The sequence below is a fragment of the Poecilia reticulata genome, linkage group LG5 (assembly GCF_000633615.1).
Source record: "Poecilia reticulata strain Guanapo linkage group LG5, Guppy_female_1.0+MT, whole genome shotgun sequence".
Classification (NCBI taxonomy): domain Eukaryota; kingdom Metazoa; phylum Chordata; class Actinopteri; order Cyprinodontiformes; family Poeciliidae; genus Poecilia; species Poecilia reticulata.
In genome coordinates, this window is record NC_024335.1 from 22,410,002 (window position 1) to 22,437,198 (window position 27,197).

General features: G+C 39.9%; 2 protein-coding genes across 3 annotated transcripts in view; one reads left to right on the plus strand and one right to left on the minus strand.

The window, feature by feature from the left end:
- The first annotated feature begins 312 nt into the window (after positions 1-312).
- Positions 313-12,396, plus strand: mfap2 (microfibril associated protein 2). Its single transcript, XM_008409771.2, has 9 exons — positions 313-442; positions 1,634-1,691; positions 7,343-7,387; positions 7,673-7,693; positions 7,773-7,853; positions 7,946-7,987; positions 8,073-8,160; positions 10,660-10,733; positions 11,816-12,396. Exons 2-9 carry the CDS (start codon positions 1,661-1,663, stop codon positions 11,917-11,919), a joined length of 486 nt encoding a protein of 161 aa, XP_008407993.1. The 5' UTR covers positions 313-442; positions 1,634-1,660; the 3' UTR covers positions 11,920-12,396.
- Positions 12,397-12,930: 534 nt separating this feature from the next.
- crocc (ciliary rootlet coiled-coil, rootletin) overlaps positions 12,931-27,197 on the minus strand; it is a 29,060-nt gene continuing 14,793 nt past the window's right edge. For both annotated transcript variants that reach the window (XM_008409769.2, XM_008409768.2), the window contains exons 20-37: positions 26,150-26,319; positions 25,879-26,058; positions 24,973-25,107; positions 23,609-23,752; positions 22,374-22,612; positions 22,139-22,298; positions 21,595-21,762; positions 21,101-21,524; positions 20,065-20,222; positions 19,855-19,975; positions 19,185-19,348; positions 18,715-18,930; positions 17,834-18,058; positions 17,604-17,753; positions 17,187-17,387; positions 16,983-17,114; positions 14,857-15,030; positions 12,931-13,948 (exon numbers count right to left, since the gene is read on the minus strand). In XM_008409769.2, the coding sequence (XP_008407991.1) occupies positions 13,868-13,948; positions 14,857-15,030; positions 16,983-17,114; positions 17,187-17,387; positions 17,604-17,753; positions 17,834-18,058; positions 18,715-18,930; positions 19,185-19,348; positions 19,855-19,975; positions 20,065-20,222; positions 21,101-21,524; positions 21,595-21,762; positions 22,139-22,298; positions 22,374-22,612; positions 23,609-23,752; positions 24,973-25,107; positions 25,879-26,058; positions 26,150-26,319 (3,242 nt within the window). In that variant the 3' untranslated portion in view covers positions 12,931-13,867. The remainder of the gene's footprint in view (positions 13,949-14,856; positions 15,031-16,982; positions 17,115-17,186; positions 17,388-17,603; positions 17,754-17,833; positions 18,059-18,714; positions 18,931-19,184; positions 19,349-19,854; positions 19,976-20,064; positions 20,223-21,100; positions 21,525-21,594; positions 21,763-22,138; positions 22,299-22,373; positions 22,613-23,608; positions 23,753-24,972; positions 25,108-25,878; positions 26,059-26,149; positions 26,320-27,197) is intronic.

Genomic DNA, 27,197 nt, shown 5'->3' on the forward strand with positions numbered 1-27,197 from the left:
TCTGTGAACTATCATCTTCTTTAGCAATGACTTTTTGTGCATCAAAAATTAGCATTGAGGTAAGCACAAGTCTCAATTTTGAATTGAATTTTAGAAACAATTTAACTTCTCCTTCACATTGTCAGCAACTGAGATGCACTTGTAAACCGCATTGCTGTGTTTTATTCAAACGAGTTCATTTGCATTAGGAGTTTTTGAAGATTGTAAGCCTTGTTATAGTTTAAAATGCAGCACTGTGTTCGTGTGCAGATCGACTCCTGATTAAAATGAGTGAGTAAGCGTTAGCCAGTCTGCGGAGCGGTGGTGTGTGGGTCGGGGGTGGGAGCAGCAGGAGGAGGGGATTGCTGATGTGGGCTGGTTCAGTGAGGAGCTGCAGGATTCTCCTGCTTTTACAGGAGGCATCAGCGCCGGCAGAGGTTGAAGATAACCAAACCAAAGTTAGGTAAGAAATCTGGGTCAAAGCTCACGAACGCATCTAAATGTCTGTTTGCTTCTCTTTTATTTCTCTTTTATGCTCAACACTGATGTAATTAAATTTGTTTAGAAGAATTTACTTGAATTAGAAACAGATTTGAAATTATTGTGGATCAATAAATAATGGGTTATTCTGTTTTAATGCATGTTCAAAGTTGGTATGTTGGCTGTGTTTTTTTATATTTTTTTTACCAGAGATGAGGAAGATGAGCGAAGAGAAAATTTAAGTAAAAAAAAAAACAGCTCTCCTGGGGGTCAATGTGGGAGCAATGCAAATTGGAAATGTGTTGTCTTTGTTTGTAACTGGACTCCAAAAAAACTCAAATGGATGCCAGCCGAGCATCTCCTGTTGCTGTCCTCAGCTTGTGGAGGATGGAGGGTGGAGGGGGCTTGGGGGTCTCTATAGCTTGAAAGTGGAGGACTGAAGTGTGGAGAGAGGGGGGCTAATTGCTCCCAGATGTGCGCTGAGAAAACATATGGTTTCTGATAGCCACCATGATGCAGGAAAAGGAGCAGTGAGTTTGTGTGTTTGTGAGTTATGCTGGTGCACAAAGACATAAACACTGCAGTCCATTGTTTCAGTCAGAGGGTGGGATGCATAACGTGCAGATCTGTAGTTGAGGGGGAAATAATCATATTTTCCATAAAGTAGTTTCAGTCTGGAAATCAAGAGTAGGACGTTTAAGGTGTGCAAAAAAGTCTGATTTATATTTTCTGTGCTTCTCCAAGGGAGGTTTAGGCTCCCATTTTTGAGCTTTTTTAGTTCCTTGGAGGACAGAAGAAAGAAAAGAGAGAGAGGAGGGGGAAGGGTTCAAGGAAATGACCATTGAGTTCTGACAGAAGGGAAATGAAGGATGTAGAGACAGAGAGGAAGAAAGGGAGGGAGGGATGAAGAAAACTCACAGGGAGATGGGGTGGGGGTGGGTTTAAGGGGGTCTTCTGTTTCTTTTCTTGGCATGCAGCTTTGATAGCGAGGAAAAAGAAAGAAAAACTCACTGTAAGTTTTTTCAGTGTCTGCGTGAGGCCGGTGAGGGGAGAGAGCGGCGGTGGGGGGGTTGGAAAGGTGACGGAGGGAGGAGGAGAAGAAGGAGGGGAGGAAAGGGAGACAAAAGGAAAACTTTCTTGTCCTCATGCTGCTTTGTTTCCGTCTTCTCCTCAGTTAAAGTCAGTCTACCTCCCAGTGACCATGAGAATCCTCCTACTCATCTGCATGCCAGGTAACTGCATCACACCTAAAAGTTGAAAAATGCAACATTTTACATACATTTTTGTTGAATTTTCACACAAACTACAGCATTAATAGAGGTTGGCATTTACACTAAACAAAACACCAAACTTTTCTCCCTGAATCTGCAGAAAGTTTCTCAGGATATCTTATTTATAAGGCACTGTATGTAGCAGAAAGACTTTGCATCCCCCTCACAAATTTTTTTCTTTTTGCTTTTTTTGTTCTACTTAAATATTTTTAATTTTTTGTCACATAGCTCAAAGCTACGGATGGGTCAAAAAAATGCATTTTAAAAACTAAATTCACCAAAATGTTGGCGTAATAGTTTTTTTTTTCCCACTCAACAATAAACTGAGCACAAGCTATGTTAATTAAACAAATTATCAGATTTTTTTTCTCCCCAAAACCTCAAATGATTTTTGAAAGGCATCCAGTTTGCTTATTATTTTGGGCTCCGTTGAAGAAAACTGGAAAAAATAATTTGCCCGTTCTCAGTAATAAAAAACAGGATCTAGGTCAGTCTTTATTTAAAAATACTTACTGTATTTAGCCGACTTTTAATATAACAAATAAAATCAGATTCGGGTGCACCATGGTGTACTTTAGTCAATGAGTCGATGTGCTAGTAGTTACCATGACGACAAAAAGTCAACAGAAAGCTTGGAAATTGTGACCACTTTGTGTTGCAACTACAGATGTGCCGATCAGGTTTTTTTCTGTCGATACCGATTCCAATCACCCATGAGGACCGATCACCGATACGGATCACCGATACCGATCACATAATAATTATTTTTTTAATCAAAAGTACTACCGGTTACATTATGTGGAAAAAGGAACCATGAATTCACCTTAATTTAGACAAAAATTAGTTTTTAATAACTTTTTCCAAGAAAAAAACAGGCATTGTGCAAAGTGTACTGCTATCAGTAATACTATCTTTAACAGACTGAAAACATATGAAGGCTCTGAAGAGGCTAAATAATGCAAAGAGTCAAAATAAAACCTCTCAACATTGCCAAAAAATTCAAGTATAAAACTTAACATTCAAAGGCAAATACAGGATCCATTACAATAAACAATCCTGAGTTACTGAATGAAAACTTYCTGATAGCATGGCGGCTAGCTGATTACTGCTAATTCTGATTGGCTGTTTTTGACTGAGTGGAGTAATTATGCAGAAAAGGGAGGAGGCAGAGGAGATCGAATATTTTTTCAAACATTATCTGTCTCATGTTAGGACAGTGAAAGTTTTAATATGTAAAATGTATTTTTTTAAGTTAGATACTGCAGCTTTAAGCAGCGGTTCGGTGTGAGAGTCACTACCAGGTGGAGCAGAAGCGGCGTCTGTGATATATTACTACCTGTATCGCGTATAGCAGCGGCGGTTCAACAGTGAGAGCAGAACCAGCGTCTTACATCGCAGCTCGAAGACTTAAATAATTTTGCGGGTTATTTGTTTAGCTTTCTGACCGTCATGCTAATATGGGTGAGTGTTTGTAGCTGTGCGCTGTTTTACCTGCTGTCTGATCGCTCCATATGTCTTTTTTACTGCAGTGAGCCTCGTTTTTATGCCATAAAGGATTCGTCGTGTTGATGCATTTTGACATGCTTCAATTTTCCGCCGCAACACGCAAACTTTCCCATTCACTCAGTGCGTTATAGTTCCACATTGCTTAGGATTTGTTGCTGCGCGCTTGCGCAGTGTGAAGGAAAGAGGAGACCAGCTGCACAGGCAGGCTGCGAAATGACATGCAGGTGATCAGTTTGTGTGATCGGCAACAAGAGACCGTGATCGGCGATCACCAATCATACACTTTTTCACGGAAATCGGCCGATTATGATCAGTGGCCGATCGATCGGCACACCTTTAGTTGCAACTAATGTTGGTCATCAGATTTTGATTTGCAAGTCATAGTTTTGTTCTAATTTATTCTTTAATCATGATAAAAAATAAAAATAAAAAACTAAAAATAATTCCAGGGGCCACAAATGGCCACCGGTGTTATAGATCAACGGGTAGCTAAATCAACTGGTGGTGGCAGCTGGAAAAGACTGATGTTTCTGTGGGCGTGTCTTTTTAGGACCCCTTTACCGAGGGGTGAAAGTAGTTTTAAATTCTTGGGGGTACTATGAAATTTTTGCGACACGATAAAAGCTGCGTAGCTCTTGAATTGCTACAAAGTGGAGCTGTATTTTCCTCAGCTGCAATGGTCCACATCGGGTTGAAGGGGTAACAGGTCCAGAAGGGAACCTGTTACCTTCTGGCCAGACTGGACACATAGTCCAGTCTGGCCTGGACTATGTCTCTAGTCCAGGCCAGACTAGACACATAGACCATCTTCATCAGTTCATTTTAAATCCTGAATCGTATTAAAAAACAATCTATTATTAATAATAATTTCACCAAAAGCTGCTACTGCTGCTCATCTGATGGAGACATAAGAGATAGCTACAATTCTTTTTAAAAACAGATATGAACATGTGTTTGCCAGTTGGTTAAATAGTTAGAATGCAAGAAAAGTGAAAGACCAACAGACTCATAACCAGTTTACAGGAAAGCATAGAAATGGACTAATTTATCTCCTTCCCGGCTATCAGCAATGTGGGCTGCTGACGCTGTGCTGCTGTTGGTGTCGAGCTCTCAGTTATACAGAAAAAGCTGGAAGACATTACRTTCTGTCTATTGTTTACGTTTCCGCACCGTACAGAACAAATGTGTTCGAGTGGGTCGTTTACAACCCATCAAATATGGAGCGGCAGCATAATTTCTTTTGGATCATCCTTTATTCTATTTCTATGCTAACGTGTAAAATTATTAAACAAAAATTATTTATTTAGCTCTTCTCCAAGCAGGCAAAATTTCTTGTCACAATTTACAACAGCAGCAGCAGCAAATGTCTGTAAGTTATATTTAATTTTACTTTCAAGATATTTTTAAGTCAAGTATAATTCAAAATTTTAAACCTGATATAATAATGAAAAATCCAACTTAAATGAATGGTTTTAATACACCATTGTCAATCTAAACTTAATATTTCACCATTAAGATCCCTGTTTTAATCCCTAGCCTCCTAAAATATACCCTTCTTAAGTCTGTCATGGGGCCTCGAATGATTAAGTGACGCAGTTGCAAAGAGTTAATAGTTTGAGTCATGCAGAACTGATTTGACCGTTTCCATAGCAACGATCAGAAGCAAGACATTCCCCAAGAACTACAGTGAGCTCATTGTAGCTATGACCTCATCTATGACAAAGATAAAAGAATATCTGAGGTTATGAATGCTTGGATCTCAAAACAAGAGGTTATAATCAAGCCTGTCTTTGATAGTTAGCACCGTGTATACAAATATTTTGACAATGGAACAAATTGCAATCAAGACCATTTTTTTCCCGATTACTTTTAGAGCAGGTTATTTGATAATGACGGGAGTGAGAAAGCTTTTCAACAAGCTGCTACCTGGAGTGACCTTTGACATCAGTAGCCATAAGGATGAGAATGAGTACGATGAATTTGATGCGTGTCTCTTCAAACCTTCCTCAACTGTAAAGAAAACATCACAGCAAAACGCAAAGCAAGCTTCCCCGGCTGGGACAGTTTATGGTGGCTCAACAGGTCACAGCAAACAGATGGATTATTCAGATCACTCTGATAGAGACACCGCGGATGAAGAGAACGATTTCCCCAGTACTCCCAAAGTGCACAGACTGAGAAGGGTTGGAGCGATAAGGAGGAAATCGAGGCGTCCAAAAGCTCAACCTGAGCTCTGAGGAAAGCGACATTACAAGACCGGACCCATCAAGAGAGATCTGATTTCTCTGATCCCAAAGAACAAACTTCCCCAGCCGGGGAAGTATATATACTTATATATATAAGCATATATTATTTATATATTATATATAAATAGTTATATATTTATATATAATAAACACATATTTATATAATAAACACACTGTGTTTTTTCATCATAAAAAACACAATCAGTGTTTTCATAACTAAAAAAGCACTGATTGTTTTTTAATCATAATAGCAATAGTACTATTATGTTTTAAAAAAACAATAGCAACATTATATAAAGTTATATAACAAAGTTATATAATAACTTTTTTTATTATAATTTAATAACATAACAATATTAAATTATAACAAAGTTATTATAATTTAATAACTATGTTATTAAATTACATAAATTAAATTAAATATTACCCTACCCTAACCCTATTTAATATTGTTATCATTACTATTGTTTTTTAAAAATAATAATAGTAAAAGTGTTTATGACTCAACTGGCGTCAGTTTGATAATTACAAAGAGAAAGCCACTGCTGAGCAAAAAGATCACAAAGCCAGCCTCATACTGTATTTAGGGCTGGACAATAAATCAATAACAGTATATATATATCGCGATGGACAGGTGCTCAGTATCAGTAAATAAAACATCCGATGGAATATTCAATATTCAGTTCATAGAATAGTCACTGACCGTCAGCTAACGGTTGGTGGAATCAACTGATTCATTCTTTGGTTACTTAGCAACTCACTCTGGTTACCTAGCAACAACCTACTGAGTAACCTGCACAGCAGCAGTTTAATGTTTCGCTACTGCTTAAAAATAAGAAACAATAGCGTGGAGAGAAAGCTGTGGAAGAAACAGGAATCAATCAATCAATCAATCAATCAATCAATCAATCAATCAATCAATCAATCAATCAATCAATCAATCAATCAATCAATCAATCAATCAATCAATCAATCAATCAATCAATCAATCAAATTTTATTTGTATAGCACATTTCAGTGGCAAGGCATTTCAAAATGCTTTACATAATTAAAATTGTCTCAAACTTATGAGACAAAAGACAAAAGGAATGAAATTTTAAAGGCGAATTTCAAGTCATCAGATGGTGAACGTATGCTTATGTGGCAGGAAAATAAGTACACTTGTAAATTACTAAAAACAAAGAAAAAAAAGATTATTTTTAAGTGATTTAATTAAAATATGGACTTAAATTTACAGCTATGTTATTGCAAAGATTTGATTGATGATCAAAAGTGATCAGTTTCAGGGACAAGTATTTTTACGCAGCACCAGGATAGGATAACTTTAATCCCTCAATAAGGAAAATACTTATTGAGGCTTTTTTGATTTACTCAGATTATCTAAGTCCATTATTAAAATTTATGTAATTATCTGAAACCTATAAGTGTGACAAGATTGGATAAAAAAAAACCAACAAATCTGTAAAGGGGGTAAATACTTTTTAGAAAACTGCAATCATTTTTCTGACCATTTGAAACTATTAGGACCTGTTTTCTTCTTACATCAGGATAATGGAGCCTTTCCCATCTTTTTCTTTGATAGACTATCAATTTATAGTTTATTCTCAATTATATCTGCTTCTAATTAAATTTGTTGCATAAAAGAGGGATAAATGTGTTTCTGCTTGTCTAAAGTCTTCACTTTAGACAAGCAGAAGATTCAGTGTGCATCATCATTAAAAGTTAGAAACTGTATTCACTGCTTAATAACAGGAGAGAGTGCTCTGTGAATAAACATCTCATAAAGTAAATGACAAGGAGAGGAAGAGTTTCTAACATCTGCCTGTTTTTTTATGTTGTTTTTCTATTTGTCTGAACCAGTCGTGCTTGCTCAGGCCCAGTACCAGGAACAGGTTCCCTTCCCTGGTGAGTTTATTCTGAGAATATTGAGTTGCGCTGTGGAAGCTCAGCACATCTGTTCCTGATCCGCCGCTGCCCTCTGATGTTTCACCAAAACCTCCATGGTTCTCTCTGTTGTTGTTTACCGGCCGTGCCGCAGCTGTTTTCAGTTCACTCTACTGATACGCTAGATGTAAACATGCTGGAGATGAATTAATACATCCTCGCCATAATTGTTTACACTCTCTTTCATATCCCTTTTCTTTTTGGGTTTTGATCTCACAAAATGTTTCTCTCTCTTCTAATTCACAGACTCGTATGAGTATTATTCAGGTAAAATCCTCTCAATGCTCTTCAGATTTTCCGCTTTAGGTGTTAAGAATGATTAAATATTCTTAACTTTTTGGAGCAGAAACCCAGAACCCAGAGCCTTTCCCTGGATCCTACCAGCAGCAGGTCCAGATTGAGCCTGCGGTCTTTCCGGAGAAGTCAGGTAAACCCGTTGAATCCTCATCCTGCCACCTTCGACGCAAGACTTTCCTAAACACCGGTGTTTCGTGCTTCTTTGCTGTGTTTGGGTTCCAGATCCGACCTTTGAAACGGAGCCCACGGAGCCTGGACCGCTGGGTAAGACAGCTGCACAGCAGAGAGGACTGGCAGATGGTTGTGGCAGAGCGAAGAACTGACTTTTATTTTGTTGTCTGATTCCCAGACTGCAGAGAGGAGCAGTATCCCTGCACCAGACTCTACTCAGTGCACAAACCATGCAAGCAGTGTCTGAACAGCCTCTGCTTCTACAGGTAGAGATAGTTCTTAGAAATAACGAGGCTCATCCCACACTGACTGATGTTACCGTGCTCCTGCTGCAGAGGAAATAGAGGAGGAAATAAATCAATGTATGATTTAAAAAAAAGGTAAAATAAATAAATTCTGAATCTGAACAGTAAGTTAAAAATATATTAAATAAATACAAAATATGATTTTTTTTTAAAGATAATTAAATAAAAATAAGAAGATTGGAAATAAAATGGAGAATTATATAATAGCTCATTTAAATTAATGCTTTTGAAAATTTTAAATATTAAATTATGTTACACTGCATAATCAAAAAAGATGGGAAAGTTCTTATTTTTTATTTATTGGATGCAATATTTGGCACATGAAATACTTTACATAGTTATTTGTTTATTGCCAGTTATGTCAGAATCAGTCATCCATAATAGCAGCGCAAGAAGACTGAACGTTTATGTTTTTAGCTGTGCTCAAAATAAAAGTCTGAACCGCATGGCATTCTGGGAGATGTAGGCAGACGAACGTCTTTAGCCGCTCAACCGGACGGTCGGCTAAGCTAGTTTTTATTTATTTATTTATTTATTTATTTATTTATTTATTTATTTATTTATTTATTTATTTATTTATTTTTACTTTATTTTGTCAAAGTAAGCACAAACAGGTGTGGCAATTACAATAGTGTAATTCTATAGAAGATATAGCAGAGGCAGACTTAGAAATGGAACACAAAAGCAAAACTGGTATAAAAAAATAAACTACCACAAGGGAATTAAATCAGCTAAGCTAGGTTGGTGGCGTCAAGTCTCTCGCTCACTGGTTACCTAGCAACAACCTGTTAGCTTAAACATTAGCAGTTTCAGGTTTTCGTCACTGTGCCTAACTGCTTAAAAATAAAAAAACGACTTGCAGTTAAAGGAGAAAATGAATACAAAAGCTGAAGCGGAAACTGTGGATAAAGCAGAAAAGCTCAAGTATTTCAGATATTTAAAACAAACAAACAAACAAACAAACTTAGCAAAAAAGAACAATTAGTGTCGACTGGTTTCATCTGATGAAACCAGATCAGTCTTTTTTAATATAGATTATATTTCTACAAAGCAAAGAGCTTACTATTGTAGTAGAGTAATACTACTCACTGACCTCACTGAATGACAGCAAGGTCAAAGCACATGAAATGAAATGCTTTAAACTGGAAGTGAAAGATATGGAAGAAAACAAAAAACTATCCATCTAACAGATTGAAGAAAAGCTAAAATGGAAAAGAAAGGCTCAGCCAAGATTCAGCTTAGGGAGATCAAAGGCGGCTTACAGTTATCTGTGAGTAATATATTAAGATAAAGCCACGTTAAGTCCCATTGTTGAAAAAACATGGTGGTTAACATTCAAAGATAATAAATGACTGATAGTGCTGCATAGTGGCACAGTTTGTATCACTGCTGCCTTGTATTAGGATGTTCCTGGGTTCATATCCCAGCCTGGGGTTACAGGCCTATTTATACCAGATGAGTCTGATGAATACATATCAACACTTGAAGAGATCATGTTGCTATGTATGTGAAAACGGAAATACCCTTAAAATGAGACAAATGACCTCCAACAGACCAGCGAGAAGCAGCATACTGGTTCCAAGCCAAAAGTTTGTTTGGAATGGCTGACCATTAATCCAATAAAACAAAGCTTGTGGGTAATAGAAAAGTAAATGTGAATGCTGCTTCCTGCCTGAAACTGTTTATCTTTGTTAGAATGTAAGTTATTCCTCCTGCCAACAATTGTCCTGTTCTTTGTTTTGTATGTGATTAATAAATGGAAAACAACCAATAAACCCTATTCAAAAAAAAAGAAAAGAAAAAGAAAACAAAGCTCGTGGGGTTACATCAAGCGTACAGTTTCCGAGGTAGAAACCAAGCAATGAAGAAACTATGGAACGTAGTTAAATCGTCCAGAGCCAGAATACATTTCCTAGAACTCCATGAAACAAACATTTGAAGCAGCTCTTATTCTGTGGAGCTAAATTGGGACCATAATGTTTGTTCAAAAGAAATAAAAATAATTGAATGTGGAAAAAAAAAATCTTGAAACTAAAACATAGTTTTGTCTTATTGGTCTATTTTTTTTTCAGTTTGGATTTTTTTGTTTTTTGAATGAACTTTGTTCAAATTTTTTGAACAAAATTTAGCTCCATATTTTTCATCTAAATATTAGTACAGTGTTTCACAGGAATGGAAACACTATTTTAGTTTTCCTCCCATTTTTGAAAACAAATTTGATACATTTCTTTTCATATTGAAGTTGGAGTACAAAGTGCAATATTCAAAATGCCTTTTGGGAAAAGGAAACGAAAGCCAATATTTAAAGTATATTTGGTATTTTTAAACAAACTGATATTTTTGAGCACAGCAGTAGATGAAACACAGGAAAATAAAATAATCTCACAGCAACTTCCTGCTTTCTCATCATGTAGAACTAAATAAAAAACAAACATGTTTAATCCTTGTGCCTTTGCTCAGTTTGAGACGAGTTTACGTCATCAACAAGGAGATCTGCATGAGGACCGTGTGCGCACACGAGGAACTGCTCAGAGGTGAGTCCAGAGCTGCAGAGTAGAAAATCGTGACATCACTGACTGAACTGCAAACTGCACAGCAATGGGATAATAAAACTTGTTTTGCTCCAGAAATTACCAGTGTGTTCCACAGGGCTGCAACAACCTTCTTTAGTGAAACGAGCTGCATTCATCAGCAGGAACACTCAGGAAATGAGTCAGAGATCAGCCACTTTTAACACAAGATAGATAAATCTTGTGTTTATCTATCTATCTGAACTTCATTAGACTACAGTTTATGCTAGTTGTTTTAAATCATCTAATGAAACACAAAACTGCTTCCTTTAATCCAGTGGTCCAAGTCGCCCTGCGCTGTCTCTGCTCTTCCAAACACCTGACTTAAATGAATGGCTGATTAACAGGTTTCTGCTGCATTTGATGGCTGCATAGAAGGTCATTCAGTTATTTGAATCAGGCGTGCTGGAGCTAAAATAGATCTAAAACATGCAGGGAAGGGGTTCTTAAGAACGAGGTTTGCTAGCCACTGCTGTTATCCATGCAGAAACGGAAATCAGATTTCCTTAATTCACTGTTTTAAAGAGGACCTATGGCTGCTGGAAAAGTTTTGTTGTTGACGCAGGAGCCACTTGCTGCATTCTTGATGTTTGTGCAGGAGGCTCAACTTTTGTTTTTCAAAGATGTACTGTTGTATAATTACGCATCTGTTTACAGCCACTTTCACATGCGAGTGTAAATGTTGAGTTGGGGGGCCGTGGCCAGCAGCAGCTTAATTGGTTTTAAAATGACAAGACGCCCAAAATAGGCAGAACTGACCAGACTCTCATTATCTAACAATTATTTTGCTTAAAAAAATTTAATTAAGGTTTTTTTTATTACCCATTTAGCTATCCTAACATACTCCAGGAAGTATAACAGGTCACCTTTATGAATTTATTCAACTGATTATAAAAAAATTATTAGAAATAGAAAATTCCGAAAAGATGATCAAATCAGAGATATTATCCGGTATCTTGAAGTTCTATGATGGCGAGCTGGATATGGCCTTGAGTTAGGCACGTCTAAGACAATGAACTGACCTCTTTGTGTGTGTTTTCTTTCAGCGGATCTGTGCCGTGATCAGTTCTCTCGCTGCGGTGTGATGGCGCTGAGCGGTCAGTGCGGGTCGCTCGGAGGAAGCTGTGGGAAAAGCTGCGGCGGCTGCTGATCCGGATCGGGAACGCTGCCAGCAGGGATACCGACTCCTCTCCTCTCCCTACTCCTCCGTACGGCTCCATACTCTTGTGCTAGAAGCACTTTGAATATTTTTGTTGTTTTTTTTAACGTCTGCCCAGTAGATCCTGTGTGTACTATGAGGGATCAACAATAACACTGACGAATATGTGAGTCACTGGTGCTATAAAACTTTTAGAGGTGCACATGAAACCATAAAAACTCATTTTATTCCTGTTGTTTTTTTTAATCTTTTTTTGTAACATTGTGCCATAATAATCTCATATTTTGTGTTTGTACTGTACGTTTGTTGAAAAGCAGTCATTAATAGAGATGATCAGGAGAGACGACAAGATGCTGCAGAACATCAGCTTCATTGGTCTGAAGGGCCGTCCAACCACCGCCTCTGTACTACTGCTTTGTAAAAATGTCACCATAAAAACTGAAAAAAAAATAAAATGTTTAAACTCCAGCTGCTCAGTGAGGTTGTGCACTTTGACTAGGCCCTTATAACATGCAAATGCCTTATATTATAGCAGAAAGGCTATAATTTAAGGCCTTTCTGCTATATTACTGTAAGAAAGGCTTACAGTATTCAATTTTGTTGCAAGAACTGATCAGTACGTCATTACCAGAGAATGCAAAAGAAAACAAATTTCTCCATGTCCTCTTGGGGGCTCTATAGAGACCAAACTAGTGAAACAATCCATTTAAAAGAAAAAATGTGCATTCATTTAGAACATCATCAACCCAGGTCTTCCCAGGCTGCATAACTGCTAAATAAAATAATGTCAAATTAAATCGAATCAATGTGAGAATCACATCACTGCACCTACTGGATATAATGATACTTTTAAAATATTCAATTTTCCAATTTTCTTTTTTCTATATTTATCCAGATCCATTACTGAAAAAAAAATTTAATCCAAAGTTTTAAAGACTGAATAGGAATCCTGCAGGTAGTTCAGTAGTTTGGGTGAAAGATGTAATAAAATACAAACAGAAGTACAAATTCACCTTTTATTGTAAATTATCAAGATGCTTTTTTAGCTCTTTTTAAGATTTTCCTCTTCTTATTCCAACTCATGCAAGTATTTGTCCAATTTTAGATTTTACACATAAACAAAACCAAGCAGTTCTAGTATCTTTTGTACTAATGTAAAGTATTAAGATGGACATTATTTATTCTAACAAAGATGATGCTTGTTACAAAAAGAGAAACCCTGCTGATGTGGACTTGTGATAAAAATCATCTCCACAGCATGATGCTGCCACTCCTACATTTCTTCTTGCACTCTCCAGAAATCATGGCTTTAATATTTATTTAAACTCAAATTTGACTGATGTAGTTTGTCGTCAGTGTGTCAGTGTTCGTACAGCAAAGAAAAAACTACATGTGGATAATAATACTGGCTCCTAAAAAAATAATGCAGTAAAGTAATAAAAATCTGAGTTTCAGTTATAAAATAGGGTTTTATCTAACATTAGATAATTAGTTAAATCTGTCTCTAAGAGAACAAACAGTGCACTTCACTTTATGGTGCTTATAAATACATATTCTTTGTCCTTTAATGATTGTAAATAATCTTAAAAATTTAAAATCCTGCCCAATGTCCAAACTCGGCAGAGAAATCCTGAAGCGATTTGAATTTTTTCATAAAAACCAGCAGAAAGTTTGAGAAGATGTTCAGCCAGGACCGATTCCAGATGTTTAAGAGCAATTAGTGGTTTGCTGGAGGTTTTAAGGCATTTTCACATGTTTGTGCTTCGTTTGGTTGCTGGTTGCTGCTCCATGCATCAGGGAAGCACCTCAAGAATCCAAAATTATTTCCACAGCCACAGTAAGCTGCGTTTAGAGTCACAGTACGGATTAATTTGAGTTAGAGTTTTTACATTAACGAGGAGTTTTCCCTGAATCAGTTTCTTCCTCTCTGAGCTATGTCTCATTTGGACAGCAGCGATGCCGGTAGAGATGGCTGCCGTCGCTTAATTTCCTGCTGCAGCTGCTCCTTCAGTGTGGAAACCTGAAGTGAGAAACAAAGATGTGGCATTTTAATCTGAAGGTCTGATCACATGACTATAATCTGTAATCAATCTGGAATGGGAGACACACGGAAGAGAGGGCAGCTTTTCCAGACCCCATTATAGTTAAACAGACTTTTAATGCATTTAAACAAGAATAAATGACTAAATAAAGTAAAGTATTACTAGATGAAGTACTTCAGAAGGAGTTAGAGATACAAATAAAGTGCTTGGAAATGTGACATTCCCCACATTTAATTATGTTACATCCACAATAGTCGATGTCTGCCACAAAGTAGTGCATCATTTTAAAGTGGAAGAGATAAATGGTTCTGGGTTTAGTCCTGATAATTCATTCTCAGGGACTCTGTGTTGTTTGCAAACTCAAAAGTTAATCAGTGAGTGAATTATTTCCTAGTTTTGTTGTACTGCAGCTAATTTATTAGACCCTGTTTCAGTCATCTTCTGTAGTTTTTAAAGAGTCAAAGTCCCAACTGGGAAGCATTTAGTGTCACCTTTACCTGATGAATCTGATCACTGTAACACTTACAGATAATGTCTGGTTTCCACAACAGTTTTGAAAGACAAGTCTTATATTTCTGGGTTTCAGTGTCTGGAAACAGCAGGGTAGATGAAAGTGGCAGAAAGTTTACAAAGCAGGGACATTGAGGATCCGTTAGGCTTTACGACATAATCAGTGCCCAGCTTTACCCAGTTTAGAGGCTGGTTCAGCCCATTAGACATCTGTTATGTTTCTTTTTAAGCTGTTTTAGCAACGTGGTCAGGTTGGACTGTGTATTTGTTTTTTATTTTTGGAGAAGCAGCTGCTGTGCTTTTGCGTGTCCTGCGAATATATTTGCAAATAAAACAATTATTTTCAGTGGAAAACAACGAAGATGTCCTCGGTCACCTGTTCCTCCAGGCCTTTGACCCGGTGGCGGTGAGCTCGCTCCCTGGTGCCCAGCGTCCGCTCCACGTCCCGGAGGCTGCTCCTCATCTTCTCGGCCTCCCGCTGGACCTCGTCACGCTGCTGCACCAAACTCTCACACAGGCCGTGTGAGTGCTCCATGTCAGCCAGCTGCGTCTGCTCAGCAGAAAACACACAAGGAGGTTAACGTGAAGTCAAAACGATAGCATTTAATTCCATTTACCCATGAAGTGATCCAACTAATCCACACAGAGTGTTTTTACAGATGACCTACTACACTTCCTTCAACAGGTTAGGAATGGGACCATGTTTATTACATTTTTTGTACAAAATAGTTCTTAGATAAGATTTTAGTCTGAGCTGCTTTTGGGCAGGATTTAAAGTGACGTTCCTGGGTTGCTAGGTGACGGGCTTTGCTGTCCTGGTGTTGCTAGGTAATGGCACATAAGTCTAATGTGACTCTGGGTTTTGAAACAGCTCAATTTACTGACACGAAATAACATTAACCTATTGTAAAAACAACAACTGTGTTTTTTTAAGCGTCTGGGATTTTTTAAAGAAGCATTTTAGATCCAAATGGAAGCATTAAAAACATCCAAAACGAACAATCGAAGCCCTTTAAATCATTATTTCAACGTGAGCCGAGGTTGACCGTCTGTAACTAGTTGTTGTCACATCAAACTGATGTCTAAATTGTTTGATAATAAGATGAAATAAAATGTTTTGCCACGAGGAAACTTATTCCCACACTTTCATTGTTTCTAACAAACTGTTTGCTTGTTTTCAGTTGACAGGATCTACCGTCATTACAGGGTGGTGTCTAAACTTTCTCTTTCCCCTGCACAAAAAGATTTTAGATTCCAGGAATAAACAAAAATGCAATGCTAATTGTCTTTTTGAGGTTTCTTTAACTGCTATAGTTTCCCCTCACAAAGATTTCTGCAGCCTGGAAAACATTTGACTAAATAAGGAAATGTCTGAGGCACTAAATCTCCTTGAAATCAACAACTTAATAGATTCTAAATTCCACTAAAACTTCCTGCAGTTTTGTTCCCATTCACTTGTTTGTGGCCTTTCTGTGGTGGGTTTTAAAAAAAAAGTTAATATGACCTAAAAATGACAGGAATTAAACTCAGTTTCTGGAGAATTTGAAAATATTTTTTTGCTCACTGTAAGGAAAAACAAGCCTTTATATTAAACATATTGATCTCGGATGTTTGTATTACATGGGACATTAAAGCTCCTCTTTTCCTGCTTTTTCACAGCAAATTGTGAGTGGATAATTAAACGTCACCCAAGTGTAAAAAGCTGATGTAAGAATGCAGATTTTTCTTAATGTCGAACATTTGTTTGTTTTTCCTTAGCCAGCTGAGATTTCCACTAGAGCTGTGCGATTAATCGATTTGATCAATTAATCATATTTTTGGTGAAGATTAAATTTTTGGAAAATTTGGAATTTTTTTTTCCCACCAATGCACTTTTTGAGTTTTGATCATTCAGAGTGATGTCAGAACGCCATGGGCGGCCATCTTGTTTCACAAGCATGTTTAACAGCTTCAGTTCAATTCAAGTCGAATTTTTAGAATATCAGCAGATTTTTTTTAATTCTTTAATTATGAGAAGAAAGTTATAATATTAGGATAATGAAGTAGATACTTTATGAGAACTCCAGCACAAAAAAAAAAATTACACAAGCTTTTTTGTCATTAAAACAACTTTTTTCTTGTAATTTTAAGACTTTCTTCTGCTCAACTTGTGTCTTTACTCTGATAATATTATGACTGCTTTCTCGTAACTGAACCACATTTCTTGTCACCTGGCCTTAACACTCCATAACACACATCACTGAAGGACAGATTGAAATAAAAGCCATTTTTCGAAAATATTTCCTGTCATTTCTAATTTCTTTTTTAGAAAAGGAAGCATGAAAAACAAAATCAATTAAAAACCTAGACTTGGTTCTGGTGTGACAAATATTTGAGATTTAATTCCTGTGCCAGGCTCCCAGCCTTCCCTCCTGCAGTCACTGCTAAGCAGAAGTTTGGTGAAGCTTTATTCTGCTTATTGGTTTCATTTCTGATGAATCTGATGTTGCGCCTCATCCTCACCTGCAGCATCAGTATTTGCTGCTGCGCTTCCTGAAGTTCCTGCTCTGTCGTGTTCAGCGAGCGATCCAGACGGCTCCTCTCCACAGAAAGCCGCATGCTGCCCTCCTCGGACTTCAGCTTCTGACGTTCAACCTGACGTGGTTCACGTTTAGCTTTTAGAAACACGAGCACCACGTCTTGTAGAGGAAATGAACCAGAACTTGCCTTATCCAGCGTGTTCCTCAGCGCGTTCTTGTCTTTCTCCAGCCTGACCGCCTGCCTCTCTGCATCCTTCTTCTCCGTCTCCAGCAGAGCCACCGCCCTCTGCAGCGCGCGCAGCCGCTCCTCTACGACGGCCCGCTCCGTCTGAACCAGCTGGGCGCTCCGCTGGGCCTCCACAAGGCTGACCGACCGCTGGCGCAGAGCCTGAAAGGAGAACGCAGACTCGTACTTCTTCTGAAGAAACTCTGTGTCACTCACCTTCATTAACCATGAAGTTGAATTTACAAAAATAAATTTGCTTAATAGAAGAACGTTGCTCAGTAAAAGCATTTGAGTCACATGATCAACAACAGGGCAACTGTGAAGTTGTGTTTTTTTGACATGAGGTGAATATTTGTAACAGAAGCTAATCTTTCTGACCTCCTGGGTGCTGCTGAGCTCGGCGTCCAGCTCTTCTCGCCGCAGCTCGCTCTGGCTCAGCTCACTCTGCAGGTTCTGCACGCGCTCAGTAAGGGCAGCCATGTTTCTCTTTCCTTCAGCCAGAGCTGCCCGCGCTTCATCCAGTCGCTCCTAATCAAAGCAAAAACATCCATCAAATTATAATTAACTGTTTGTTCACAGGCGGCCTTTTTTCAATCGGACCCACGAACCTGCAGGAGCCTCTTGTCCTGCTCAGCCGAGCCGAGCGTCTTCTGCAGGGCGAGCAGGCGGCTCTGCGTGCCGCTGTGGGAGGCCGTCACCTCCTGGAGGGTCTGGCTGAGGGACGCGGCCTTTTCCTTAAGAGCAGATTCGCCTTCCTGAGCTTTCAGCAGGTTCTGACTCAGCCTGTCAACGTCCCTCTGCAGCTGGGAAACACAAGCTTCTCTCTCTGCAACCTGCATCAGGTAGAAGACGCAAAAGCAATCCATGAACCGAGTTTACATCCTGAAAAAGTCTTGAATTGTCTCTGATTTAGTTTAACATTAATTGAAATCAACATGTCCCCACGGTCATTAAAAAACACGGGAATATGTTGAATAGACAGGAAGCTCTTACTATGGATTAAGGTTTGTATGCAGGAAACATGAGTGAACAACATGGACACTAACTCGAAGATGGATTTCTTCTCCTCCAGAAATAACCGTCTCTCTGCTGTAAAGGTTTTTTGCTCTAGGATTATGAAATAACAATATTGACTTTAAAAGAAGGAAGAACTCAAGTTTGAGGGGAAACACAACCTTACCAAGTATTTTTGATCTAGTTTCTGGTGCAAATATCCAAAATACAGTTGAATTAAGAGTCAGGCATAAAAAATGTAGAGAAAATGAGTAAAAAGCAGCCAAATTCTAAAGATTTTTTTCTTTTTTAATATTTAAACAGGAAATGTGCAGAGAAAGATGGAGAGAAGACATCCATGCCCGCTCCGCTGAGCGCCAGACTTGGCGACGGACTGATAAAGACGTTTAAAAAACGTCTGCGTTGCATCGGACTGTAAAGCTGCTTCCGGCGGTTTCAGAGTTGCAGATGCAACTCTTTTTCTTTTTCTGCAGACCTGTTTGATCAGAACGTCGTGGCGCTGCTGGGACGCCTGGCCCTCGGCCTCACGGTCCCCCAGACTCAGCTTGAGTCTCTGCAGCTCCCCCTCCAGGCTGCGCCTCCCCAGCTCCACCCTGGTGGCCCGAGCCTCGGCTGCCTCTAACGCCTCCCGCAGGCGCTTCCTCTCCGCCTCCAGACGCGCCTCGGCGGCCCGCTGCTTGTTCAGCTGATCCTGCAGAGGAGCGAGGAGCACAGAGTTCACGTTGGTTGGGTTTGCTTCGTCCTGGGCTGCGTTGTGTCTGCTCCTCCTGTGGTGCAGGAGGTGAATCATTGTGGAAGGTGTTGGCAGCACAGGCTGACATCTGTTGTTATTCCAACTCCTGAAGCTCACTTTAATAAATCCACTGTTGAGTGCAGCCATATGGCGACGGCAGGTTGGCCGTGATCCCCGGATGTGAGAGTGATTGTGTAAAGAAGAGCGTGTACCTGGGTGTGCTTCTTATCCGCCTCTGAGCACTGCAGCGATCGCTCCAACTCCTTCACCCGATCAGAGAGAGCTCTCCTGTCTCTGTCTCCTCTCCTCACCGCCTCCTCCTGCTGCTGCAGCAGGATCTGAGTGGTGGTCAGACGCTCATCCAGCCCACGCTTCACTGAATGAAACATCGCAGGAGTTAACTAACTCTGAGCATTATTTCATTGTAAAGGTGCTTCCTTGAACAGGATAGGTCTATACAAAACAGATAATTAGATTTTAGTCTGGTCAGTACTGCCTGCTGTGAGCTCCTTTCAGAGCCAGCTGTTTCCTGTCACTTTAAATTTAAATGAGCTGCTGTTGGCCACGCCCCCTAACTCAGCTACACATGAACATAGGTGACAACAGATGCACATTTAAATAATGGTTCATGTTAAAAAAGCAGAAGAAAGGCCTCCTGCACAACCAACAATCTGAAAGGTAAATCAACCACAAAGCTTTCCTCTTTTCCAGCAGCCATTGTACGGCACATAAAGAGCTTTAAATGAATTGCTAAAATTGTGCAAAAATAGTTAAGTGACTAAATAAAAAATCTGTAGAATGTGTACATTTTTCATCTGATTAAGCATGAGAATAATCAATAGATTAATTGATTAGTTAGTTGCAACCCTATATTTCTTGAACCTTCTTGCAGCTCCTGCAAAGAGCTCTGCAGCAGAGAGAAGCGACTCTGAGCAGAGCCGCGTTCCCCCTTCAGCTCCTCCAGCTCCCGCTGCAGGACCCCCAGCTGGCAGCGAGCGTCATCCTGCAAAATCAGCAAAATAAAATATTTCCAAGAAATTAAAAAATAATAATAATTCGTGAGGCTTTGCTGTTGTGCTGCAGGTGTGTTACCCTTTCTCTTTGTGCGTCCCGCAGCTCCTGGAGGAAATCTCTGAGGCCGCTTCTCAGGGAATCTGGGTCGAGTTCAGACTGAGGCAGCGGCGTGTCGCCTCTCTCTGGAGAAACGGCACCAGAACCCAGCGTGTTGTCCGGCGTGCTTCCTCGAAACTCTGCGTCGGTCACAGCCAGAGTTAACTTCACTTTGTGCTGCAACATTTTGTGACAATAAATCAACATATTCCTGCACCGCTCAGCAAATTTACAATAAGATCTTCAACATATTGACCTGTTTTGTACTTTGTAAACCACCAACCTACCATGCAAGTTTCATCCGCCTTTAGTTTGATCACTCTAAAGTTTTTTGGTTTTCATGGACAAATAGTACCTAGAGTGCACAGAGCTCAGGCTCAAAACTGATGCCTAAATTAATAATAATGATTGGTGTTGTTGTAGACTGGACCATAAATCAATAACAATAGATGATACATATAATTATTAATAATTTCACTGAACTCCCATTAGAACACCCCTGTCGCTCAACTTCTCACAGTCAGAAAAGCAAAGTCGGTGGCATTAACTAACTCTCTCACTCTTCAGTTGCCTAGCAACAACCTGTCGAGTAACTTGTGGTTACCTAGCAACAACCTGATGAGTAACATGGGCAGCAACAGTTTCAGGATTCGTCACAGTGCCTCATATTTGCTTAAAAATGAAAAAAGAATGGCGGAAAGTGAAAACTGGATAAAATAGGAGTGGTCACGTAATAGTTTGGTAGTTTTTCAGATATTTAAAACATTTGAAATGTTTTAGATATTTGAAATATTTAAAACATATTTGAAATACATGTTTCAAATATATATTTGAAATATATGTTTTGGTATTTGAAACATATATTTCAATGTTTATGTGAAATGTTGATATGAAATGTTTATGTCGTGATGCGTTTTTCAGCCGTATCATCCACTCCCATGTTGTTGCTGAACGTTTCTCAGCACATTGACAAGACAACAAACTTCACTCAAGTGACCAAGACATGTTGTCTGTTGACCTTTAGGTGGCGACAGTGAGGAGCGCAGCGGCGAGATGCTGTGGTGGCGTGACACGCTGCCCGGTGACGTGGAGCTGCTTCCGGGGCTCCGCCCCCTGCAGCCCCTGCCGCCGGCCCCGATGCCCAGCGTCCGGGTGAGCGCCGACTGGAGGCCGCTCAGCCGAAACTCCAGATCCCTTCTGGCGGCCTCGGCCCGGGTGAGCTCGGCCTCTGTGGCGGCCAGCCGGCCCTGCGCCTCGCTCAGCTGCAGGCCGGACAGGGCAGCGGCGTCGTGGGCGGCCTGAGCGCGCAGCGACAGGTTCTTGGCTTCGTCCTGGAGCTTCTTCTCGCAGCCGCGGGCGTCCTGCAGCTGAGCCGTCAGCTCTCTCTCACAGCTGCGCCAGCCGGACTCGGACTCCGTCAGACGCCTCTGGGTCAGGGCGAGCTGGCACAGAACTGAACATTAACATAGTGCTGAGAGGACGGAGAGAAGCAGTGAAACACGCCATCCTCACCTCCTTCTTGATGGACTCTCTGACTGTTTCAGCTTCAACAAGCTTCTGCTTGAGGGAGAAGACCTCCTTCCCTCGCTCCTCCTCTCTTTGCTCCTCCAGAACCAGACGAGTCTGCAGCTCTGCCACCTCCCTCCCTCTCTGCTCCTTCTCTGCATCTACAACCTTCAGCTGGAGCAAAGAAAACAACATCCAGGAAACTGTGATTTACAGAATATCCTGCAAACTGAACTTTTAAAGCAGACCTATTATGTAAAAGTTACATTTTGTACATTTTTATACGTCCATTTGCACATCCGTTGGATTGTGAGTCCAATATTTTCATTTGTAATAACAGCACAGTATTTTCTGTTACAGCCTTGTACCGTATTTTGCGAGAGTCAGCAGCAGTTTGTTAGGACTTGTTTGTTAGGCAGTTTGTTAGAAAGTGGCAGAAGACCAAAAACGGTCTTTCCTAAAGGGCCTTAAAACAACAATGTAGAGACCTATCCTACCCTGTTGAAGGAAGCAAAATAAAATAACATTTCTATGACGGAGGTCTTCTGACCTGTCTGCGGAGCTCCTGCAGCTCCCGCCGAGCCTCCAGGCGCGACCTTTCGACCTCTCTCAGACAGCACCGCAGCTCGGTCACTTCCTTCTGAGACGACGACAGGTTCTCCTCCAGCACAGCCAGCCTCTGCTCCTTTTCCTCACACTGCCGCTTCACACTAACACACACACACACACACATTGAGAAACAAACACCCTCCCCTCGGTAAACCCACCTGTCTCCGCTCTCCCACCTGATCCTCTCCGTCTCCGCGCTGCGCAGCGCTCCTCTCAGCTGAGCGTTGGACTGACTCAGAGCGTCCCTCTCCTTCGTGACGTCGCTGAGGCCGCGCCGCAGCTCCGCTGCGTCCCTCCTGCAGTTCTCTGACGCCTCCTGGGTCTGGCTCAGACGCCGTTCGGCCTCCAGCAGGCTCCGCCTCACCTGGTCTCGGCTCTCCTCCGCCGCCGACAGAGAAGCCCTGCACTGCTCCAACTGGAGAAACAACCAACGCGTTCCTTCATCGTCACGGCAACCGGTCCGTTGATGCAGGTTTCTCATAGGGGTGTTTCACATTTTCAGCATTTTGTGAAGTCTTTTATTTAAAATATCGAGAAACAACAGTCCTCAAGTAACAAAGCAAAATAAGCAAGTATGAAAAAAGGAAATCTGTGGTGCACAAAAGTAGGGAACGTCGAATTATTGCAAATATATCAATAAAGGCTCATTATTCCCAACAGCTATTCCTGCTATGAAACATTGTGTCAGTATCATGGTTTGTTGGTTTGCTTCACCAATATGTCACAACTGTGGTGATTTAAAGATGGTAAGTTTTGAATTTAAAATCTTGCAGGGCTCAAACTAAAGATTATTTTACCAATTAATTATTCCGACACTAAATAGGTTTAAAAAAATTGGCACATTTTGAAGAATTATTATTTAACAGCTTAAGCTTTTTTGAATGCGATATTAAACATACATAAAAATGTTAATAAACAAGTAATTGAATTCCTTAAATATTTTATTGCCTAAAATGCAATAAATGCATTATTTTTGATCGTTTGCAGCAAAGGAAGCATCTGCAATAAAAAAAATACTTCCAACATCAACATGAGTTCAGTCCTTTCTGCTCAACTTAACTACTTAGTAATAATAGTAATTATTATTATTATTATATTGCATTTTATTTGTCAGCGTCTTTCAAAATACCCAAGGACACTTTACATTAAAAACACGAATTAAACAGTAAAGAAAAGGACTATAAACACACAAAAAAACTAAAAAGTTAAAGTGGGAAGACGAACAGATGAGTTTTGAGTTGTGTTCGATCCATTGGTTATTTTTTAGATTAACCGATTAACGACTGGATGGCAAAAAGTGCTTCATATACTTTCTTTACAGACCTGGAACAAAGTGAAACTGAGAAAACTTCCTGTTTGTGCATGACCAGCACTTTTCTATACGGGTTTTCTTCTGCGTCGTGTCATTTACCTCTTTGAGAGCGACGTCGGCTCGTGAGCGCAGATCGGTGCAGAGTTCCTGCAGAGCGTGGAGTTCCCTTTGGTGAGCCGACGTCGCCTCGTCCAGCCGAGAGCGAAGCTCCAGCAGCTCACTGGTCAGAGCACCAACTCTGATCTGAAAATAAAAAACAGAGTCAATATGATTTTTAATCTGTTAGACTGAAACAGCAGTCTGAAACGATTAATCGAATTGGTTGCGACAAATCAATTAATAAAATATTTTACTTATTGATTAATCGTAAGCTGGACTCCAAAAAAGGCAATTTGCTGGAAGAAGAAAACACTCAGAGCAGTAATTCATCCAAAACTGTAAAAAATATGAACATTTTGTAATTAAGATTAAAAGAATTAACTTTGTCTGTAAACATCTTAAACCCAAAACTCCTCAGTGTGCATAATTTCACCCGGTTCAACTTCTGCAAGGAAATCTCCCGAGAAGCTAATCAGTTTATCCAAAAATAGTTAACAGATCAGCAACAGATCAATTACTGCAACTCATTATACAGAGTGATGGATAAATCACAGATTCAGCAACTTCAAATGATCCAGAATGCAGCAGCATGGCTTCTTACAGGAACCAGGAAGCATGACCATATAACATCAACTCTGGCATCTTTACACTGGCTGCCTGTTTTTTATCGAATAGATTTTAAGATTCTTTTGTTAATTTATAAAGTTTTAAATGGGTTAGCCCCCCTTTATCTTTGGGACCTTTTAAATTTCCGGTCTGTGTCCAGAACCTTACGATCAAATAATCAGTTATTACTGACAGTTCCTCGGACTCGACTTAAGAGGAAAGGAGATCGAGCTTTTTCTGTTGCTGCTCCTGTTTTATGGAATAACTTACCTTTCCAGATTAGATCTGCCCACAGCCTGGATCATTTTAAATTGCTTCTTAAAATTCATTTTTACTCTTTGGCATTTAATTGATGTTTTGTTTTATACTCTGTTCTATCATTTGTGTTGTTGTTCTTGTACAGCACTTTGGTGCAGTTTTATACCTGTTTTAAAGTGCTATGTAAATAAATTTGACATTGACAGATCATAAATATTGTTGATCCGCTGCAGAAAAGGTCTGAGTTTTTCTGCAAGAATCATCCTCTGCTGCAAACAATCAAGTGTTTACAAATGCTGTGCTGTTGCTTTTTAGGAAAGAAAAGGATCATTTTCTGATTTAAAAAGGAATTTGTTTATTTAAATTAACGTGTTGTATAAAAAAGACTTCAATGAAAAATCAGCAGAATGTGCCAATTTTTTAATCCAACTAATCAATGAATCGTAATCAATCACTAGAACAACCAGCAGCTGCAGCAGCAACTGAAGACAAACTGTCACCTGCTCCTGCTCTTTGAGTTGAGCTGCTTCTCTGGCCGTCCGCTCGGCCTCCAGAGCTGCAGCCGACAGCTCCTCCTGCAGACCCGACACTCTGTCACACAACACCGCCTTCTCCGCCTCCTTCAGCGAGAGCGCCTGTGGAGGAAGAGTTTAACGGCTCACTTGGATTTAAACCAACTCGTTTTTATTTTGTTCCACATCGAGATCATGAATGTTCCCAAGCGCCGATTATGTCAGAACATATTGATAAAACCCACTAAGAAACGACTAAAATATTAATAAATAGCTGCCTCATTCGATAAACGCTTTAAATTACATATCCAACGAACACCATCTAAAAGTCCTTCCAGGATTTTACAATTGTTTTTATGATTTTTTGCAATAAAAATGAAACATTTAGAAATTTTTGCAAGGAACTTTGTACTATTTGCATTCATGTAGAATTGTTACATTGAGAAATTATAACTTGGCTGTTATAATCTGAGGCAGCGGTGTAGTGGAAAAAAAGATACTGCCACCTGCTGATGAGAATTAGCATTATGTAATTACGAATATTTTTCCTGAAAATTTTAAATAAACTCACAATTATTCATTAGTGAGAAATAAAGTGCATATCTGTTGACTTTGCGTGAATTTCTGTGAAAACTGGTGGGAGTGAATGATGTAATTTAGCAGTAAACAGACAAAAGCTGCATTGACTTGATTGATAATATTTATCACACAATTGATCTCTTAAAGGTTGTATTTATGCAGCCCAAATGAGTTTAGAGGCCCATATAAAGAGCTATGTTGACCCAAATTTGGCCCCCGGGCCTTGAGTTTGACACATGTGACATAGATGATGAAAAGTGGATTGAATGTGAGGATTATGACAGCAGCAGTAGCTGCCAGGTATCTGGCTCTGACCTGCTGTTTCTCCGTCTCGGCCTGCAGCAGACTCTGGTCTCGGTCGTGCTGCAGGACCCTCAGCTCCTCCTGCAGCTCCTCTCTGTCTCTCTTTGCTCTCTGCTGCTGGTCGTCCATCTCCTGCCTGCAGCGCCTCAGAGCTGCTTCATGCTCCATCTGCAGGCTGTGACGCACCACTTCCTGCAGCATAAAGGTCAGCAGAACAGACACTGAGAGCCCGTCAATGGGTTATACTTCCAAACCAACATGTTGAAGTGTTTGGGGTTCTCGCCTTCTCTGAGACCAGCCTCTCCACCTCCTCCTGATGCTCGGAGATGGCCTTGCGTAAAGCCTGCTGAGCCTCCAGCTGAGTGGCGCTGAGGGACTGAGTCAGAGTCTGCTTCTCTCTCTCTGCCTGCGCCAGGGCAATCTCACCGTCTGAGCGCAACCGCTTCAGCTCAGCTAGAAAACATCCAGGAGAACAAGTCTCACTCAACTCACATTCTCACACTGGTTAATCCCTCCAGGATGCTGCGACGTTTTGGTGAGTTTTTGTGTCAGAATGTACTGATATTTGAGTCTGCATCTTAGTAAGCACCTCTTGAGTATAATAGATGTCTTTTCACAGTGGTCATCCCTCCAGGATTTTTTGTTTGTTACTGATTTAGTGGAGATAATTTCAAACTATTTGCTTATGCATGATATTAAATATGATCTTTTTTATTGTTCGCCGTGTCGATCACAGAATATAACTTGGCGTCAAGAAAGGCTGAGAAAGAAATACTGCCACCAGCGGGTGAGAGTTAGCATCACGTAAACCTGATGTTTTACCACTGATGTGAAAAATTAGCAGTAAACTCACAATTAACATTAAAAAAATGCGGGTCTCAGTATTTTTGCCTGAAATTGATTGAAATCAGAGCTGCTTTGATTTGCCAACTTGTAAACTAACAAGTTGGCAAGTTGTTATTTTGAATGAGTGATTTAATAGATAAAATAATATTTACTGTTCTATTTATGTGACTCTCTAGAGTACAGATGGCCACATAAAACCCTGTGGTGGACCGGATTTGGCCCGCGGGCCTTGAGTTTGACTCGTGCTTTAAAGTGAATGGTCAGATTCACGCAAACGTTGTGATGATTGGTGAAAATGGCAAAGTTTGTGACTGACGACTGAATTTGAATTAACGGTTGCTATGGTTGCAACATGGCTGAGAAACAAATCACGATATAAATATTTCATATCAGCCAATATTGATAATTATTGTTTCGTTTTTTTGTTTTAAACATCTGAAATAGCACCAAACTTGTATCATGAGCTTTCCTGGTTTTTCCAGTTT

Bases quoted from the DNA above. Each gene is read 5' to 3' on its own strand.
- mfap2 (XM_008409771.2), top strand. From the start codon at position 1,661: ATGAGAATCCTCCTACTCATCTGCATGCCAG. The intron at 7,388-7,672 runs GTGAGTTTATTC...TCTAATTCACAG, and splicing joins GGAACAGGTTCCCTTCCCTG to ACTCGTATGAGTATTATTCA. The intron at 8,161-10,659 runs GTAGAGATAGTT...GCCTTTGCTCAG, and splicing joins AACAGCCTCTGCTTCTACAG to TTTGAGACGAGTTTACGTCA.